The sequence below is a fragment of the Artibeus jamaicensis genome, unplaced genomic scaffold, assembly GCF_021234435.1.
Source record: "Artibeus jamaicensis isolate MK-2021 breed Jamaican fruit bat unplaced genomic scaffold, CSHL_Jam_final scaffold_854, whole genome shotgun sequence".
In the NCBI taxonomy this organism is placed as follows: domain Eukaryota; kingdom Metazoa; phylum Chordata; class Mammalia; order Chiroptera; family Phyllostomidae; genus Artibeus; species Artibeus jamaicensis.
Window position 1 is genome coordinate 333,756 of NW_026522058.1, and position 20,288 is coordinate 354,043.

At 38.1% G+C, this 20,288-nt stretch overlaps 1 protein-coding gene across 6 annotated transcripts in view; it reads left to right on the top strand.

The window, feature by feature from the left end:
• The window catches only part of CHD8 (chromodomain helicase DNA binding protein 8), a 69,523-nt gene that overhangs the window by 36,688 nt on the left and 12,547 nt on the right, over positions 1 to 20,288 (top strand). For 5 of the 6 annotated variants that reach the window (XM_037152119.2, XM_053660755.1, XM_037152120.2 and 2 more), the window contains exons 6-25: positions 1,323 to 1,505; positions 1,586 to 1,654; positions 2,568 to 2,623; positions 3,281 to 3,398; positions 5,168 to 5,251; positions 7,745 to 7,882; positions 9,321 to 9,442; positions 9,584 to 9,827; positions 10,830 to 11,006; positions 12,196 to 12,339; positions 12,588 to 12,843; positions 13,411 to 13,621; positions 13,864 to 14,059; positions 16,559 to 16,726; positions 16,924 to 17,103; positions 17,926 to 18,036; positions 18,375 to 18,571; positions 18,821 to 19,020; positions 19,101 to 19,281; positions 19,372 to 19,461. In XM_037152119.2, coding sequence (XP_037008014.2) covers positions 1,323 to 1,505; positions 1,586 to 1,654; positions 2,568 to 2,623; positions 3,281 to 3,398; positions 5,168 to 5,251; positions 7,745 to 7,882; positions 9,321 to 9,442; positions 9,584 to 9,827; positions 10,830 to 11,006; positions 12,196 to 12,339; positions 12,588 to 12,843; positions 13,411 to 13,621; positions 13,864 to 14,059; positions 16,559 to 16,726; positions 16,924 to 17,103; positions 17,926 to 18,036; positions 18,375 to 18,571; positions 18,821 to 19,020; positions 19,101 to 19,281; positions 19,372 to 19,461 — 3,125 coding nt within the window. The remainder of the gene's footprint in view (positions 1 to 1,322; positions 1,506 to 1,585; positions 1,655 to 2,567; positions 2,624 to 3,280; positions 3,399 to 5,167; positions 5,252 to 7,744; positions 7,883 to 9,320; positions 9,443 to 9,583; positions 9,828 to 10,829; positions 11,007 to 12,195; positions 12,340 to 12,587; positions 12,844 to 13,410; positions 13,622 to 13,863; positions 14,060 to 16,558; positions 16,727 to 16,923; positions 17,104 to 17,925; positions 18,037 to 18,374; positions 18,572 to 18,820; positions 19,021 to 19,100; positions 19,282 to 19,371; positions 19,462 to 20,288) is intronic. The other variant, XM_037152118.2, reaches the window with a different exon arrangement.

Sequence of the window (20,288 nt, forward strand, 5' to 3'; positions counted from 1 at the left end):
GTTTTCATCATATAGATTTTATATATATATTTTTTTCTTACTAAATTTAATCCTTTATTTAATCTCTTTGTTTTCATAGACTCATTATATTTTCTGGTTGAGTCTACGTAGGCATACTCTTTAATTTTTTTAAATTTATTTTATGCCATGCAGCTTTGCTTGATTTTAGTAGTTCTGCTTATAATAATTCACTTGATTTTTTCCAGTGATAAAATAATGATTTAAAGAATAATACTTTCATTTCTCCATTCTTCCTAATATCTTATGATCTCCAAGTGTTACTTAAATTCAAAAATTATATCAACCACATAAAGAATGCTGTAGATCCTAAAATACATCAATATGGGAAACATCTCCAAGAAACATTATTAACTAAAAAAGTAAGCAGAAGAATGATACATGTAGTCTGATTCTATTTACTGAAACAAAAAAACCTTGAAAACTAAAACAAGGAAACAAAACGTTCTTCTCACACTTTTGCACTGTAGGGTTGCTCCTGGTGTGAAGTAATCACATACCCCGTGGGCTGTAGGCCGACAGTTTTGTTTCATTTCCCATAGCTTCCTGCCAGTAGTACCCAGGTTTCTTTCAGATAGATTATGGTTCTTTGATAAAACAATTCAGCAAAATAATATACTGGTTGGGACTCAAGTAGGTTTATAGTTGTTTATATGGAAAAGAATACCATAATAGATAAATAATAACAAGAATAAGCTGTGTTTCACATATTCAAAACTATAAGCCTTTTGCCTCACCCTGTATATATATTCAGTACATAGAATAAATTACATGGTTTAACATGATGTAGTTGATAAATAAGCTTTTTTTGTTCCAATATCCTTTTTTTTCCAAGATTTTATTTATTTACTTTTAGAGAGGTGAAGGGAGGTAGAGAGAGAGAGAGACATCAGTGTTGAGAGACACATTGATCGGTTGCCTTCTACAGGCCCCCAGCTTGTGGACTTGGCCTGAGATTCAGGCATGTGTCCTGACCAGAAATTGAACTGGTGACCTTTCGGTTTGCAGGCTTGTGCTCAGTCCACCGAGCCACACCAGTGAGAGCGATAAATGAGCTTTTTATCCTTGTTTGGTTTGATTTTTTTTCATAAGGAGTTTAAAGTAAAATCTCAGTATATAACAATAGGCAAATATATATTTTAATGATTTTATTTATTTATTTTTAGAAAGGAGAAGGGACAAGAGAAATATTGGTCAGTTGGCTCTTGCATGCCCCTAACTGGGGACCTGGAATAGGCAAATCATTATAAAGGTATTCTCTTTGAGAGAGTAGGCAGTTATTTTAACAGTTTTTGCCCTTACAGAAGAGGCGCTCAAACCGTCAAGTTAAGCGAAAAAAATACACAGAGGATTTGGATATAAAAATCACAGATGATGAGGAAGAAGAAGAAGTGGATGTAACTGGTCCAATAAAAACTGAGCCTATCCTTCCTGAACCAGTGCAGGAACCAGATGGCGAAACTTTGCCTTCCATGCAGTTCTTTGTGGTAAGCTGAGAACTTAAACCGTTTGATAGGTTTGCCCAGAATATGCTCACAATCTCTATTGACTACACCTCTTGCTACAGGAGAATCCCAGTGAAGAAGATGCAGCCATTGTGGACAAAGTGCTTTCTATGCGGATTGTGAAGAAGGAGGTGAGACCTTTATCTCCTTTTTCTTTTTTTTAATATTTTATTTATTTATCTTTAGAGGGGAGGGGAAAGAGAGAGGGAGAGAAACATCAATGTATGGTTGCCTTTCGTGCGTCCCCTGCTGGGAACTGACCTGTAGGGAACTGGCCTGCAACCCAGGCACGTGCCCTGACTGGGAATTAAACCTCGATTGTCTGGTTTGCAGGCCCGAGCTCAATCCACTGAGCTACACCAGCCAGGGCCTATCTTCTTTTTTTAAAACTTAAATTTATTAGAGTGACATTATGCAGGTTTCAGGTGTACAGTTCTGTATCATTTATATGTTGCATTTTATGCTCACTGCCCAAAGTCTAGTCACCTTCTGTCACCATATATTTGATCCCCTTCACCCTCTTCAACCTCCCTCCACCCTCTTCACTGATACCTATCGTACTGTGTCTATGACTTACTTTGTTGACTTCTGTTTCATGTCCCTCATATGAGGGAAATTATGTGTTTTTTGCCCTTTTTCATCTGACTTATTTTGCATGATATTCTCAAGATCTGTCTATGTTATTGCATATGGAAGCCTCTATCTTTATGTCAGCTCATAATGCTACATTCATAGGCTTTATTTCATGAGCACCTTTGGTTGTCAGGATGATTGCTACAGTAGTCACAAAAGATGATGAAGGAAGGTTAACTAGAAAATAGGGACTGTCTCATTTCCTCTTATTTTGCTTATCTGTTTAAAATGGGTAAAGACTTATTTTCTCCTATCAGGCCTCTTTACTATTAAAGTATCAGGCTAGTTTTTTAATCCCTCAGTCAATAATATATTCTGGGAGCATTGGTATGAAGCTCTATGTATGGTTAAAATGAAACGTTCTTTCTTTGACAAATAAATTATTAGTAACTATAGTTCTTTTCTTCTTAGCTTCCATCTGGACAATATACTGAAGCAGAAGAATTCTTTGTCAAATACAAGAACTAGTATGTGATCTGTGCAAAAAGCTTTTCACCCCAAACTCCACAGGGTTGTAAAAAGTTCTCCTGTATAGTCTATCCTGGGTGGGAATGTGTCCTTTTTCTAGTTTAAGTCCAAATTGTTGTTTTCACTAAGGAAAAACTCTCTTCAGAGAGGTTCAGGAATTGACATGGCCATTCCTGCAGAAAAGTGAAATGAAGGTGATTTCTAATAAAATCTCTTGTGATCCTCTAGACCTTAGCCTAACATTAATGATACTAATTCTGGGCCAGCAGAATTAGCATCATTTGGGTGCTAATGTGAACTTTAAAAAAAAAGATTTTATTATTTTTTAGACAGTGGAAGGGAGGGAGATAGAGGGAGAGAAACATCAATGTGCGAGAGAAGTATTGGTTGGGTTGCCTCTTGCACACCTCCAACTGGGGGCCTGGCTGGTATTTTGACCCAGAAACGAACTGGCAGCCTTAAGCCCAACCCAGATCAGGTGGTTTATGTGCAAATTCAAGTTTAAGAATCACTAATTGAAGAGATTATGTCCCTATTTAAGCATCTAGTCATTACGTCTGCTTCTGGGTAATCCCCATACCTCAAACACTGGCACACCACCCCCCCTGCCCCGTCCCCTTCCCTGCACCATGATTGACTGTTGTCATCCCTTTCAGCTCGTATCTGCACTGTGAATGGGCTACCATCTCCCAACTAGAGAAAGATAAGAGGATCCATCAAAAACTAAAGCGCTTCAAAACCAAAATGGCTCAGATGAGACACTTCTTCCATGAGGTAATTAGGAATAGCTATTGCCTGTCTTATTTCATAGAAACATAAATTACTGGGGTTATCAGCCTTGTCTGATTCTTCAAGAGACTTATAGTTGTTTTGTATACATGGGTATATACATTGGACATTGGACTTTTCTTAATTGCCCCATGCTTAATTTTGCCAGGTCTAAATGCAGTCTTTTAAAAATAAATTATAGTGTATTTTGATACTGATTTGCTCAGTATTCATGAAGTGTTTTCACAATGGATGACAACCCAGCCTCTGGTCCACTTGAGACATTCTTCTTGTAATGTCACTTTTTAGCAATCATGATGGTAACTGTAGCCAAAAGCAACCGTAAAGAGACAGCATTTATTTTCTCAAATTTTCTAACCCAGCATAACTAGAAATGGTGTTAAATGAACTTTAATTTCTTATATCTAGTGTTACTACTAAACACTAGTGCATGCATAAGGGTCTCGAGTCATATTTAGCTCTGCATTTTGCTTTGAAAGCTTTCACCTTCATGTACTTTATGAGTGCTAAGTACCTAGAGAAGAAGGATTATTTTTCAAAGCTTCTTTGAGGTAAAGGGAAAAGGTCTAGTAAAAAAGATTGAAAGATTTAATAGTGTGTAACTTCTGCAAAATAACAGTTCTGGCTGAAAACACCTGATAAAGTTATCTTTATACAACTAGGTTTGCCCATAAATGAATTATTTTCCACATTTCCTGGAGAAGGCGAGTAGGACCATGTAGACTTTTATCATTTCATTCCTATGAAAATAACGACAGTTAGGTTGCATTTTTTCATCCATGTTCTTTTAAGGCCTAATTTGTGAATGTATCATGAAACTGTAATTGCATTCCTGCTTTTATTAGGTGTGCAATTTGTGACCATTAAACTAATTTCTACTAACTCATATGTCATTTATTTTTTTTAATGACTGGTGAAAACCACTAGCTTTTCAATTAATTAATTTTTAATTTTCACTGAGGATATGTTTGTTGATTTTAGCGGGGTGGGGGTGGGGAGAGGCAGAGAGAGAAAAGGAAATATTAATCAGTTGCCTCTTGTTCACGCCCCCACAGGGGATTGAATCCACAACCTAGGTACATAGCCTGACTGGGAATCTGTTCCACAACCTTTTGGTGTATGTGATGATATTCCAAACAACTGAGCCAGCTGGCCAGGGACTCTCATGTCATTTAAATCTGCCTTTATAAATAGACATTTAACCAAATTAATTATTCATTTATTCATTATGTATTATGTGCTAAGTCACTGTGGTTGACAAACTAGGTAAGGTCTGCTTGCATGTACCTCACTGTCTACAGAGGGTGATTAAAAAATAATTCAAATTGTGATAAGTGCCAGGAAATGAAGGTGGTGATGAAATGGAGATAGTGTATATTTACACCTCTTAGGAAAATTTGAGTGTGAATCAGAACAAAAAATAGTTGCAGGGGTGGGGTATAGAATCAAGAATGGTCTTTTTAAAATGTGAAATAGAGCTATTTGTATGTTTATGGGAATAATACAGTAGAAAGGGATTCCTAAAAAGGTGAGACGGGATGGTATCCAGAGCATATATGGAGATAATGGTCTGTGTTAGGGAGAAGAGACACTTCTTTGGTAACAGGCAAGATGTATGCACATGGAGATAGGTTTGTAGGATTTGATATTATGGAAATGTGGAACTTTCTTCTGATGGTTTCTGATTTCTTGATAAATAGGGTCATCAAACAGTGGTCTTTTGATCTTATTGTTGGGTTTCGTAACTCCTGTAGGATGAAGAGCCCTTCAACCCAGACTACGTAGAGGTGGATAGGATATTGGATGAGTCTCACAGTATTGACAAGGACAATGGGGAGGTGAGTTGGGTCATGGAGAAACATGAAAGGTCTTTGTAGATTTCTGCTGGTCTGCTTGCCCTTCCTTTATTTTTCAGATATGGCTGAAAAATCCCTAGGATGGAAAAGGTATTTTTAAATTTTTCTGAGGTTATTCTTAGTGATATTGGGAAGGTAAAGGAGAAAGGAGAGTGTCTAAATGGAAAGATTCCCATAACATTAAACATATGGAAGCTATATGTTTATGAGCATTGAGAGTTATGTTTGCAAGTATTTATTCACCTTGGTCTCATTTTCTCTCAGATTTTATATGGGAAACCTTGACCTTCACTTGGAGGTGAGAAATGGGGCCGAGGGGGAATACTTCATAAATATCTAAGTTTATGAATATAAAAATACTTGCACCAACACATAGCTTTCTCTGTGTTGTTGAGAGTTATTTATTTCCTGAACTTAACATCAGTTAAAAGCATTTTCATTTATTGTTAAAATAAATCTACTGCATTTAAACCTGTTCTTTTAAACAGATAGCAAGGTCTCAGTGCCATGGATTTCAGATTCACTAGGTCTAGGGTCGGATGCAGAGATCTGTATTTTTAAGTTGGTTGGCCAGTGGGTTCCTACATATAGCTTGATTTGGGAATCACTGCATTAAAGCTTTCTTAGATTGAGGAGCAGATTTTAAATATTCTAAAACACTTGTTAATACAGTTTCTTAAATCCCTTTTTTCACTTTCCAAGTAGCAGCCATATAGATCTAAGCCACCAATGGATTCAACATTCTCTCCTTTGGTAAATTTACTTCAAATTCACTTAAGCTGTGAATGAAAGAAATGGTTAGGCTAACCATTTTTTATAACTCTTTATATTCTTTTCACTTTAAGTAGTTGTTGGTTTAGCTTTGCAGGGTCATATTTCATAAAAATTTTTAGTCACTTCTGACATTTATGACTTAAACAGTAACAAGCAGAAAACAACAGAATCTTATTAAGATGTTCGTGCTTAAGTGGTAAACTGGGCTCACTCAAGAGCTAAGTGACTTGCCCACATATACCATCCTGATAGGACCTAAGAGTCAAAGTCTTCCCTCTGTAAAACCCAAAGTTTATCTAAAAGCCTACAGGGTCACTCAGATAGAATGTCCTTAGATAGAATGTCCTTAGATGTCCAGAGCCTATTACAATTCAACATGTCTTCAAATACTAACGAGCATGCCTCAGATATCATATATTCTGCTTTTTGGGTTAGGGGTTGGAGTTACTGTTTATTTGTCAGAGGTCAGTGGGCAATGGACCAGTTATTAGTCAGAACAGGTTAGTTAGTGTTATCATTATTTTAAGGATGTCAGCCTTCTTGGCCTTGTTCTCTGCCACCATGGGCTTTTGATTAGGTCCCTGGGTAAAGTATTACAATGGGCATGACATAAAAATGTTTTAATACGCAGTTACTGAAATTTATGCTCCCAACATTGAATAATAATATCATGGGTGTACATTTTCTCCTCCAACTTTAATTTATCACCATTTTTAACATCTGATAGTGGAAATAATTATTATAGTAATTATTAAAGTTCATGAAAAGTAAGTTATGATGTTGGAAAAGTGACATGTCACTACAATAAAGAAAAATTTACAGGTGCAGTTAGATTAATCCTAGGGATCCTCGATCTGTGATTGTGAAAACTTCCTGCTGGCTGTTCTATAAATGTATAATTAGAGGCTTCTGTTGATTACATTAGGCCCAGTCTAATCCCTCTTGATTCATGTCAGCCAAAAATGGAAATGCAGTTTATGAAGTGGTCACTATGAGTAGTAAGAATAGGAGCCATTTACCATTGGTCACTGCCCCCTCCCTTGCAGTGGCTTGCCTGTGTAGAGCACAACAATACTGTAATTGGAGCTTCAGCATTTCTGCTTTTTCTTCACTCTTATTATCCCTCTTCAGTTAAACCTCTCATAGTTATCTCCTGGCTTTCTGGGGCTCTCAAGGAAACCTACCATCCTATGACTGCTCTTTGAAGTAGCATCTGTACTCAGAGCTCTAAGAACTCAGAAGCCCAGTGATTTCACCCTTCTCTGATCCTATGAGTTTAACTTGTTTTCTCCTTCTAAAAGTAGTGTGGTTTCTATTTCTACTCTTATCAAATTTAGTGCTAGAGGAATGGTATGGAACAGAGTAATATCTTTTCATTTCAACTTAATTCAACACAATTAGGAAAATAATTTTTTTCTCATCTGTTTGGTTGATGAGCATGTTTCAGTGCTTACTGTTCTAGAAACTACAGGGAAGAAATTTTACTTTTAGAACAAATTCTAGTAAATCGCCTGGAAGAATGATAAAAGCCATATTGCATCAGCAGGTAAGCCTATGGTTGGTGTTTTCAGCCTGACTTTTTCTGCGCCTTTTTTAGGTATGGACATTTTGTGATCTGATTCTGTAGTCAAATCCTTACCCTTTTACAACAGGAGATAACACAGAATCAGGGTATAAAGGCTTTGGTTTCTTCTCTCCTAGCCTGTAATTTACTACCTGGTGAAATGGTGCTCGCTGCCCTATGAGGATAGTACATGGGAACTGAAAGAGGATGTTGATGAGGGCAAGATTCGAGAATTTAAACGGATCCAGTCAAGGCACCCAGAACTCAAAAGAGTGGTAAGTACATTTGTATTTAGAGTTTAAAGTCCATGTAGGCAGTGACTTAATTTTTCCCCTATAGAAGTTAATGTTGTTTTAGCTTTTTATTATGGAATTTTCAAATGTATACAAAAGTTGAAAAAGTAGTATAATATGCCCATCACCTAACTTCAGTAATAACAAATAGCCAGTCTTTTTTTTAATTGTATTTTTTCCATTACCATTTATCCCTGCTATACCCTCTGCAACTTCCACCCACTCCCTTCCCCGGCTGTCACCACATTCTTGTCTGTGTACATGGCCAATCTTGTTTCATGTATTTCTCTACACATTCACTTCCGTTTCCCCAGCTACTTTAAAACAGATCCCATCTTTATTTTATTTGTGAGTATTTCAGTATTTATACCTAAAGATTATTAATACCATTATTATACCTGTAAAAAATTAAGCATTCCTAAATATCATCAAAAAACTGATTTGCTGTATGTATTTCCCTGATTCTCTTCTAACTTTTCTTAAATTGTTTGAGTTGGATTCTAGTAACAAACCATAGAAATGATCCCTGAAAGTATAGTCTTTGAGTTGGATTCTAGATAAGGCCCATATATTGTTAATTAACATGCCTCAAATTTCTTTTAATTATAGATTTCTCTGGTTTCCTTTTTCTCCTTTACCATTTTTCTCTGGAAGAAACCAGATCATTTGTTTTCTAGGGTTTTCCATAGTCTGAAGTTTACCAATTTGCATTTCTTTTGGAACCTCTTAACACATTCTCTGTCCCTTGTATTTCATATGATGGTTACATGTAGGGCAGCCCTGTTCATTAGCACATCATAGAGCTCTGCTGTCCCTTGTAGTAGCCACTAGCTACATTTCAAATGCTCGACAGTTACATGTCGAGTAAAACATTACTAGTAATAAAACATTTATTGTAGACTGTTCCATTAGATATCACTGTTCCAGAGGCTTGATCAGATAGGAGAGGGAAGCCACTACATCTGCTTCATAGGTGGTTCTTCTAAGTTGTCTTTTGTGATATTACCAGCCATTTATCATCATTGCCTAGATCTGTGTAAGGGCTTTAACATGGTGATATTTTAATTCTATTATCCTTCATTTATTAGCCAAAATCTTCTCTAAAAAGAAAGATGTTTCAGCTACTGTTTGGTTATCCTAAGGTATAGATTGTACAGGAAAGGAGGAAAAATACTTTATTCTTTTTTTCCTAGTTTTCAAAATAATGAAGTACTTTCCTAGCATCTTCCGAAAGTGACCAGTGGGCTTTTCCTCTTTTTTTAAGAAGTGCATTATGAACTCATGAATTTGAATATATTTAACATGTTTTACTCCAAGAAATAATGGTTTTGAATTGACTTCAACTACTAGAACTACCTAGTAAGTTTGCCTAATTTTGTTAATGTCTCCACCCCATTTATTCAAATTTCCTATTTTTAAGAATCGACCACAAGCAAGTGCCTGGAAGAAGTTGGAGCTGTCACATGAGTATAAAAACAGAAACCAGTTACGGGAATATCAGTTGGAAGGGGTCAATTGGCTGCTCTTTAATTGGTATAACAGGTAAAGAAGAGAATGGGCCTATAGACGGAGGCTTAGTCTGGGTTGTTTTTAGTTTCTCTTTAAATAGGGTTGTTTTTTTAAATCATACTTTTAAAAAGATAGCTTTTGACATACTTTTCATTTTTCACGTTGAATTTGCAGGCAGAATTGCATCCTGGCTGATGAGATGGGATTGGGCAAAACTATTCAGTCCATTGCCTTCTTGCAGGAGGTATATAATGTAGGCATTCATGGTCCCTTCCTTGTCATTGCCCCACTGTCCACAATTACTAACTGGGAGCGGGAATTCAATACATGGACAGAGATGAACACTATTGTGTACCATGGCAGTCTGGCCAGCCGGCAGATGATTCAACAGTATGAAATGTACTGCAAAGATTCACGGGTGAGTTGTATTTCATAGAAATGGTACCGTTTAGAGATAGCGGGCCAAAGTACCTGGTATTTTAGAGGCTTTAATATAAAAAAAGAGTTGTGGTGGCTCTCTTGCATGAGTCATTTTTGTCTAGATTCTGCAGGGCATTTTTTTGACTTAGCTATTTTGATCAAGTGGACATTTTGAATCAGTGGAAGTTTTAACTTTATGAATACATACATTTTAAATAGAATTTTACCAGCATTGATACAATTTCATCAAAAAGTATTTTCCAGAATGAAATTTATTTAGCCACTTTAATTTCTTGATCCATACAGTGATGAACTTAAACCATTTCCTTTCCTTTTTCTTTTTTTTTTTAAAGTCTATTAAAATTTTTAATCAAGATCAGTTACTTTTTATGTAAATCTGATTTAACATCAGTTTTTACAGGTTGTTTTTCTGCCATTAGTTTTCTGTGATTTTTGGTTCTGCTGATCTGAATTTATTCAAGTTATATTTTGCAGCTTTTCATTTTGTTGAGATGATTAAATTCTTCTTGACACTTTTAGTCTGTAATAAGTGCTGTGACATACTGTGTCAGTGATTTTTCACTTTGAGTTTTGCCTTGATGTTTTATCAGTCCTAGTATTTGTGGATTTCACAGTTAAACAACAAAAGATCTAGGGCTGAGGTACAAGAGCTGGACATGCCAGAGTTGAAAATGTCCAACTTTATTTGTTGAGGTCTGTCATTTTTCCAAGAAGCTGAATATGTTGAGGAATCAGTATATCTTACATTGAGTGATTTGGCACTGTTTATCGGGAAGATAAACAGCAGCAGAAGAGGGTGGTGGTGCAATTCATATTTCCTAGTAAACCTTTCTGAATGTAGAAAAGGGAATGTATAATTCTGAAGAGCTTCTTTTTTAATTTTTTAAAAAATTTTTAGTTCAAGTTTAATAGAAACAAAAGAGCTTCTTATTTAGGGTACATTTTAGGCCTTTTCTGATTTTACTACCTTCATGCCTAGGGGCGCCTCATCCCAGGTGCATACAAGTTTGATGCCCTGATCACCACTTTTGAGATGATATTGTCAGACTGTCCCGAACTTCGTGAGATTGAATGGCGCTGTGTTATCATTGATGAGGCCCATCGACTAAAGAATCGTAACTGCAAGCTGCTTGATAGTCTTAAGCACATGGACCTGGTGAGTTCCTCGAACTGGCTTGTGGGTAGAAATGCCTGGAATGAAACTAAGCCTAATTTTGTGTGAAATTACTATACCCCTAATTCAGCAGAAAATAGAAAGGAATGAGAAATTAATATTGGGTGGTTAGGTGTGGTTTATGGGAATGGTATCCTGAAAGTCACAAAAATTTTAGGATTGGAAGGCAACTGTAGGTTAGTGGTTCTCAAGAAGATGGAAAGGTGGAATACTGTTTTAGTTACTGAAACAACTATGTTTTTCATGATACTGTAGCTTAGCAACTTGGGCTGGGCTCAACTAGGTCATCATTTTGGTGGTCTTGTCTGGAGTCAGTAATGCAGCTGCAGCGAGCAGTTGGTGCTGGTTGTTGGCTGGAGTGCCTGGGTCATTTTCCACATGGCCTATTATCATCCAGTTGGCCAGGCTTTACTGCTTTAAATGGTAGAATCAGGGCAGTGTTCCAAGAGAGCAAAGGCAAAAGCTGCAGTGCCTTTGAGGTGTAGGCTCTGAAACTTACACAGTATCACTCTGCTACACAGAGCAAGTTACAAGGCAAGCTCAGATTCAAGAGGTGAACCTTGATAGGAGGAGCTACAGGAATTAATGGTGTATTTAATCCAGCACAGGTACCATCCCTAGAGGGGGACATTAGTATATCTGTGGGGAGTTGAGTGTGGAGAGGCATATGTGGTTGAAAAAACACATAGTCTCATATTCTGAATATGTCTTTATTTGTTTATAATTTTTTTTATTTATGTACATTTTTTTAAAGATTTTATTTATTTATCTTTAGAGGGGAAGGGGGAAGGAGAGAGGGAGAGAAACATCAATGTATGGTTGCCTTTCGTGCGTCCCCTGCTGAGAACTTGCCTGCAGGGAACCGGCCTGCAACCCAGGCATGTGCCCTGACTGGGAATTGAACCGCGATCATGTGGTTCACAGGCCCGTGCTCAATCCACTGAGCTACACCAGCCAGGTGTTTATAATTTTTAATATTCAAGTTAATTCAATATGTTAAATAACATCAAAGGTTTTCTTGAATGTTTTATGTTTATTGAAAGAACAAGCAAGCTAAAGAAAATTTAAGACGATAATCTGGTCCATTCCCATAATTTTACAGATAAAGAAAACCCGAAAAGGCCTTTGTGATTTTTGAGTCTTCTCGGTCTTCTGTTTTCTCCATTTCTAGGAACACAAAGTGCTACTCACAGGTACACCATTGCAAAATACTGTGGAGGAGCTGTTCAGTTTGCTTCATTTCTTGGAACCATCACAGTTTCCCTCAGAATCAGAGTTCCTCAAGGACTTTGGGGATCTCAAGACAGAGGAACAGGTAGGAAAACCTGTATCTGATGAGGTGCTAATCCCAGACAAAAAAGGTAAAGTTTGTACAAGATGGGTGCCTGTTGCTATAGGCATCAAGGGCTTTTCTGACCTTCTTATAACCTCTGCCTACATCATTTGTGGCATTGTCCAAAATCTGTATTTTTCAGACAGTGGAAAACTTGTGTTTCTCAGTGTTTACACATAATGTTAGAATGTTTGTCCTCATGTTATTGATTTATTTTCTTCCTGTTTTAGGTTCAGAAGCTACAGGCCATTCTTAAGCCAATGATGCTGAGAAGACTGAAAGAGGATGTTGAAAAAAACCTGGCACCCAAACAGGAAACTATTATTGAAGTAGAACTGACCAACATCCAGAAGAAATACTACCGGGCTATTTTGGAGAAGAATTTCTCCTTTCTTTCCAAAGGGGCAGGTCATACTAACATGCCTAATCTACTCAATACAATGATGGAGTTGCGTAAATGCTGCAACCACCCATATCTCATCAATGGTGAGGAAAATTCTGGAAGATACCTGCCATTTCTATATTAGCCTTTTACTTTCTAAATTATATTTCCCAGGAACAATGGATACATTGATAGATTCAGCCTAATTTGGGAGTGGAGGGAAGTTTTCCTTTTGAAACAACTCTTATGTGAAATATTTTTCTCTAGTTCTTTCTGCCCTCTTTATCCTATATAAGCTCCAAAATTAAATAGGATTTGCTATTTGGAATTTCATGAATAACCACTCAAGTCATTTTGTTCTTGGATAAATGTCCTTACTGGTACTCCCATTTTGCTGTTTTTGTTTTGGATGCCAGTGGGTTCGTAATAGTGGCTTGCATGTCTTCATCCACACATTTACATATTTTTTACCCAATAATTTTAATTCTTATTTGAAATATAACACAATTGAAGATGATTTAGGATTTTTGGGGTGCTGAATTCTGTGTGTGTGGTATGTTGATATCAAGTCAGATTTCTCTTTGCTTTGCTTCCTTATCCTGGTTAAATAACATATAGCCTTAGTATGTTTTTCTGGATCTCATCCTCAAGTTTGATTTTTCTTTTGACAGGTGCAGAAGAAAAAATCCTAACAGAATTTCGAGAAGCCTGCCATATTATACCTCATGACTTCCACTTGCAGGCCATGGTTCGTTCAGCTGGCAAATTGGTTCTAATTGACAAGTTACTTCCAAAACTTAAAGCTGGTGGCCATAAGGTTCTGATCTTCTCTCAGATGGTACGCTGCCTAGATATCCTAGAGGATTATCTAATCCAGAGGAGGTAAGCAAAGAGTCATCCCTTGCTTTCTGTTTACTATATCCACACAAGGCTGCAAAAAAGTAGGAACATTTAATTTTGATCACTACTGGGGTAAGAGAAGTATTTAAGACTCTCATTGTCAACTTTCTGTTAATGTTTTGGTCAGATAAAGATAGGGAGGTACTGGTATTGATCCTACTTTGCTCTTATGCTCTGTGTTTCTGCTCAGTCAGTTAAAATTTTTTCCTGTGACTCTCATACAGGTACTTATATGAGCGTATTGATGGGCGAGTTAGAGGTAACCTTCGACAGGCAGCTATTGACCGCTTCAGCAAGCCTGACTCAGACCGCTTCGTCTTCTTGCTATGCACCCGGGCTGGTGGACTTGGCATTAATCTCACAGCTGCTGATACCTGCATCATCTTTGATTCAGACTGGAATCCACAAAATGACCTGCAGGTAAAGGAAATCATTGTCTTAGGGACTACCTAACTTGGGAGGTTTTTCAACAGGATCAGGATCTCTTTGAAAGAATTGTCCTTCAGAGAGTACGGAATTGTTTACTTAGTTAAAGGTGGCAGTCTAGGCCAGAGGTCAGCAAACTTTCCTGCAAGGACTAAATACTAAATGTTTTAGGCTTTGTGGAGCATATACTGTCTGTTGGAACTATTCACCTCTGTTCTTAAGGCACGAAAGCAGCCATAGATAATATGTAAATGAATATAAATGAATTGGTAGGGCTATGTTCCACTAAAACTTCTATTTACAGAAATGGGAGGGACTTCCGCCAATATGGAGGTATAGGTGGAAAGACTGTGCCTTCTCACACAACCAAGTTTAAAGACAACAAAGTTTTAGTAACAAAAAACTCAGCCAAAACACAGAAAATTGAACTAAATGGAAGTCCAACAACAACAACCATTCAGCCAGACCGGTAGGAGGGGCAAAGCCAGCAGCGGAGCAGGGTCGGGCAGAAAAGATCCACTGGATCGACCTAGGCCCACAACCCAGGTGCTCGACCCTGGTGCGCAGGCAGCCATGGAGGATCCCAGTTGTGGAGTAGCAGCGAGTGGACCCACTGAGGGCGCAAGGTGGCAGGCTGACTACGGTCACACATTCACGTGCAGATAAACCAGCAGAGGAGCAAGAAGTGAGACAGACAGCACAGGCCCCAGCAGCGGGAAGCAGCAGAGGGGACTGCTATTGCCCCCCTTTAACCCCACCCCCACATACAGCATCACAACCCAGCCACCTGGGTGGCCCTGCACTGGTGAACACCTAAGGCTCCACTCCTCATACATAACAGGCACTAACAGACCAAAACGTGGCTCAAGAAGAACTCAAAGCCCCAGAGCCTATAACTCTAAGTGAACAAGAAATTGCCAACCTATCAGATGCACAGTTCAAAACACTGGTGATCAGGATGCTCACAGAACTGGTTGATTTTAGTCACAAATTAGAGGAACATATGAAGGCTAAACTAATTGAAATGAAGGGAAATGCACAGGAAACCAATAGCGATGGAAAGGAAACTGGGACTCAAATCAAGGGAGTGGACCAAAAAGGAGAAAAAAATGAACAAACAGAAAAGAATGAAGAAACAAGATTTCAAAAAAATGAGGAGAGGCTTAGGAACCTCCAGGACATCTTTAAACACTCCAACATCCGAATTATAAGGGTACCAGAAGGGGAAGAGAAACAGCAACAAGTGGAAAACTTATTTGGACAAATAATAAAGGAGAATTTCCCCAATCTGGCAAAGGAAATAGACTTCCAGGAAATCCAGGAAGCTCAGAGAGTCCCAAAGAACTTGGGCCCAAGAAGGAACACACCAAGGCACATCATAGTTACATTAGCCAAGATTAAAATGAAGGAGGGAATCCTAGAAGCATCAAGAGATAAGGGGACAGTCACCTACAAAGGAGTTCCCATCAGACTGTCAGCTGATTTCTCAAAAGAGACCTTCCAGGCAAGAAGGGGCTGGAAAGAGGTATTCCAAGTCATGAAATCCAGAGACCTACATCCAAGATTGCTCTACCCAGCGAAGCTTTCATTTAGAATGGAAGGACAGTTAAAGTGCTTCTCAGAAAAGGTCAAGTTCAAGGAGTTCATGATCACCAAGCCCTTATTATATGAAATGTTAAAGGGACTTACCTAAGAAAATGAAGATAAAAAAGATGAACAGTGAAAGGACAGCAAACTCACAGTTATTAAGAACCACACCCAAAACAAAAGCAAACCAAGAGGACAGCTAGATCAGGAGCAGAACTACAGAAATGAAGATCACATGGAGGGTTAGCAACAGGGGAGTGGGAGGAGGTGAAGGGGGGAGAAGGTGCAGAGAATAAGTAGCATAGATGGTAGGTAGAAAATAGGGGGGAGGGAGGAATATTCTTACTATAAGAATAGTAAGGGAAATATAGGATCTAAAGAACTTGAGACACATGGTCATAAACTAAAGGGGGAGAATGGTGGAGGAGGGGGTGTGCAGGGTGGAGGGGAATGAAGGGAGGGGAATAGAACAACTGTAATGATATAATCAATAAAATATTTTAAAAAAGTAAATGGGGAGGTTAAGAATAGTATGGAAAATGGAGAAGCCACAGAACTTATACGAACGACCCACAGATATGAACTAAGTGGGGTAGTGCGGGTTGGACGGGGTGCAGTGTGGACGGGAGTAAAGGGGGGGAAAATGGGACAACTGCAATAATATAATCAATAAAATATATTTTAAAAAAAGAAAAGAAAAGAAATGGGTGGTCAAGCAGACCATAGTTTGCTAACCCCAGTTTACATGATGGGGTAAATTTTATCTTGAAATTGACTTTTGCTTTTGTGTTGATCTCGTGGAAGCTTTATAGATGTGAAATTGGTATTTTGAGATTCCCCCCCTCCCTCCTTGTCACCCTTATTTTACCTTATTTTTGTCCTTTCCTTCCACTGTCTTATAACCAGGCCCAGGCACGTTGTCATCGAATTGGGCAGAGCAAAGCTGTGAAGGTTTACCGTCTCATTACTCGGAATTCTTATGAGAGAGAGATGTTTGATAAGGCTAGCCTCAAGTTGGGACTGGATAAAGCCGTACTTCAGTCCATGAGTGGTCGGGATGGCAACATTACTGGAGTGAGTCCTCTTAGTCTATTGCTAATGTTTGTAGAAGGTCATAGAGATAGATGGAGACAAAAACTCTTTTTGTAGTAGAATCTGACCACCTTATTTTGAGTCTCAATTTTTACCTCTTAAAATATAAGAAACTAAAATGGCATATGGTTAGATTATATTATTTTGTAGTCTTTTCATCTTCCTATTGGATTTTGTAGATCCAGCAATTCTCCAAGAAGGAAATTGAAGATCTCTTACGAAAAGGGGCATACGCGGCCATAATGGAGGAAGATGATGAGGGCTCCAAATTTTGTGAAGAAGACATTGACCAGATATTGTTAAGACGAACCACAACCATCACCATTGAGTCTGAAGGAAAAGGTTCTACTTTTGCCAAGGTATGTTCTCTCTGTGTGCTTATCAGAGGCTAGAGAAGCAGGGATAGACACAGGGATCGCTAGAACATTTATATATATATATATATATATATATATATATATATATATATATATATATATGTAAACTTTTACAAAACTTTTATTAGCATTTATTTTATGCTGAACTTAGCTCTGAGAGAAAAGTTTTTGTTTCTTCAGTTTCTTCTGGGATATCTTTTACTTCTGTACAACCTCCTCTTCTGGTTTAGGAACAGTCCGCTCTTCTTCAGTAAGGATCATAATATGACAGGGAGAGCTTATGTGTGGATTAGTCCACCCATGAGCTCTCTTTAAGTTCTGCGCTGCTGTTCACCTGCATGTGCTAATGACCAGATAATCTTTATCTAGACCCTTAAGTTCAGCATTACTCTGCATTTTTAAGCATGTGCAGCAAAAATGCAGCACTCTTTTTGAGCCACCAACCCTGTGTCCGGCCCCTCTGTTTGGCCTGGGCACACCTACCAACTCCACCATTGTAACAAAGGCATGGCAGACATTGCTTCTGTAAAGTGACATCTACCAGATACTTGGTGGCTTTTTAGATACGCATATCCTTAGCAGTTTGATAATTGGCCTTAAAGTGAATGCAAAGATTTGAACCTCTAGATTTGCATGATTTTGTGGGGTTTTCTGGGTCGAGGGAACCATTTTCAGAATTCACCACTGGCTTTTCAGAAGAGCTAAAAAGGTGTTTTTTTGTTTTTTGTTTTTTAAGTAATTACTGTTTTCCCTCACAACAGAGTGATATTGTTAACTTTACTCTGTTCATTTGTTTCTCACTAGGCAAGCTTTGTTGCTTCTGAAAATAGGACAGATATTTCTCTGGATGACCCCAACTTTTGGCAAAAGTGGGCCAAAAAGGCTGACCTCGATATGGACCTCCTCAATAGCAAGGTGAGCTTCATTTTCCTATAGAGAGGAAATAGTGTAAAAGGCACAGTACTCTCAGGAATCTTTATAGCTGCTCAGATTCTTAGATGCTGACGTTGATCTGTGATGGTGTATAATATGTAGGGGCCATTGTGCAAACTTTACCTAGTAGGCCCCAGAAAACTGCTTAGATACCTACCACTTGATTTTGCTTCCTGAGTTCTTAGATTATTTTATATGCCCTAAAATATATATATATGAGTACCTACAGATGTTACATCCAAGGCTATTTCAGTCTATGATTGTCTTAATGCCTTTCCCATGATCATATTATAGAGTAACTTCTTCTGTTCTTTGCATAGAATAACTTGGTGATTGACACACCTAGAGTACGAAAACAGACTCGCCACTTCAGCACTCTGAAAGATGACGACTTGGTAGAATTCTCTGATTTGGAAAGTGAAGATGACGAGCGACCACGCTCTCGCCGGCATGACCGTCATCATACCTATGGGCGAACTGACTGCTTTCGAGTGGAAAAGCACCTACTTGTATATGGGTAAGAACCCACCTTGCCATCAGCTGTTGTGCATCTTCACCCTAGTAGACACCTTGTTTGCCTTTCAGATTGGAGATTTCAAAGAAGGGGATAATGGAAAAAACTTCCCTCCATTATTTTGTTACCGTGTTTTCTCAAGATCTGTTTGTCTTCCACCTTTTGGGAGATGTGATTCTGGGTGACTGGGGAATGTCATTGAATTAGAGTCTCGTGGAATATATTAATACAGTTTCCTTTCTGTTTTTCTAGTTGGGGACGATGGCGAGATATCTTGTCTCATGGACGCTTCAAGCGACGTATGACCGAACGAGATGTGGAGACAATTTGCCGCGCCATCCTCGTGTACTGTCTTCTGCACTATCGTGGGGACGAAAATATCAAAGGCTTCATTTGGGACTTGATTAGCCCTGCTGAAAATGGCAAGACAAAAGAATTGCAGAATCATTCAGGTAATTATCAACTCTTTACTTTTCATCTTTCTGTAGGTTATCTAATCCTTTTCAGGTCCAAAGGGTTTTCTCAATCCAAGTCTTCAATGTCCCCCCTTCCCCAGGTCTATCTATCCCTGTGCCCCGTGGACGCAAGGGGAAAAAAGTAAAGTCACAAAGCACTTTTGATATCCATAAGGCAGATTGGATCCGGAAATATAACCCTGATACTCTGTTCCAAGATGAAAGTTATAAGAAGCACTTGAAACATCAGTGTAATAAGTAAGGATAGAATTTAACAAAGACTAAAGCATTTTTCACCTCAAATTTTCTACACCCTTATTGAGCCAGCTCTTCCTTTCTCCTTTATAGGGTGCTATTACGGGTTCGAATGCTATATTATCTGAGGCAGGAGGTGATTGGAGACCAAGCAGAGAAGGTGTTAGGGGGTGCCATTGCAAGGTAAAGTTCTGGTGTATTTTTCTTCATGCCATGCCTTATTGAAGAAAAGATTGCTTTGCTTATATTCTTCTACTGTTGGGTTGGCCAAAAATTCCATTACATTTTTTCTGTAAAATAAAAGACACATTTTTCATTTTCACCAATTTTACTGATTTGGATATTTTGAGTATACCAGCTATCTCTCTGTTGGCTTCTAGTGGGTAGAGGCCAGGGGTGCTGCTAAACATCTTCTAATGCAAAGACAGCTTCACAGCAAAGCATTTGGCCAAATGTTGGTACTACTGAGAAAGTTTGCAAGCCGCTTTTGACAAGTTCAAGCAGTCACAGTACCTTCTCCATATACTGCACAAATCTTTTTTTGCATTTCAGTTTCATTTTTACCTTTCTTGAAGTAATAAAGCATAATATGCCAAAAACGTTACGTATTTTCTTCCATCTTCAATATTAAAAAGGCAGAAAAATTTACTAATTTTGATAAGTTTTTTTATTTATATGCTGATATGACAGCTATCAAAATACAGTCTAAGAAAGTTGTTTCAAATGAAGTTAAAGACAACTAAACACTACTAGAGCCATCATATGGAAAAAATGTAATGGACTTTTTGGCCAACCCAATATCTTGGGATTACCAGGTAATTAAAATTTATATACTAGGTCTTTAATTCTGTACCTGATACCAGTAGAAGGAAATAGATAACTGCATGAGCATTTAAATTAACGATAAAAGATGATACTAGTAGTAATCTCTCCAAGGATTATCATTTTAATTTCTTATATTATTGTGCTCACTCTGCCCTGTTACACCTTTTTTCCCCTCAAAGGAAAAA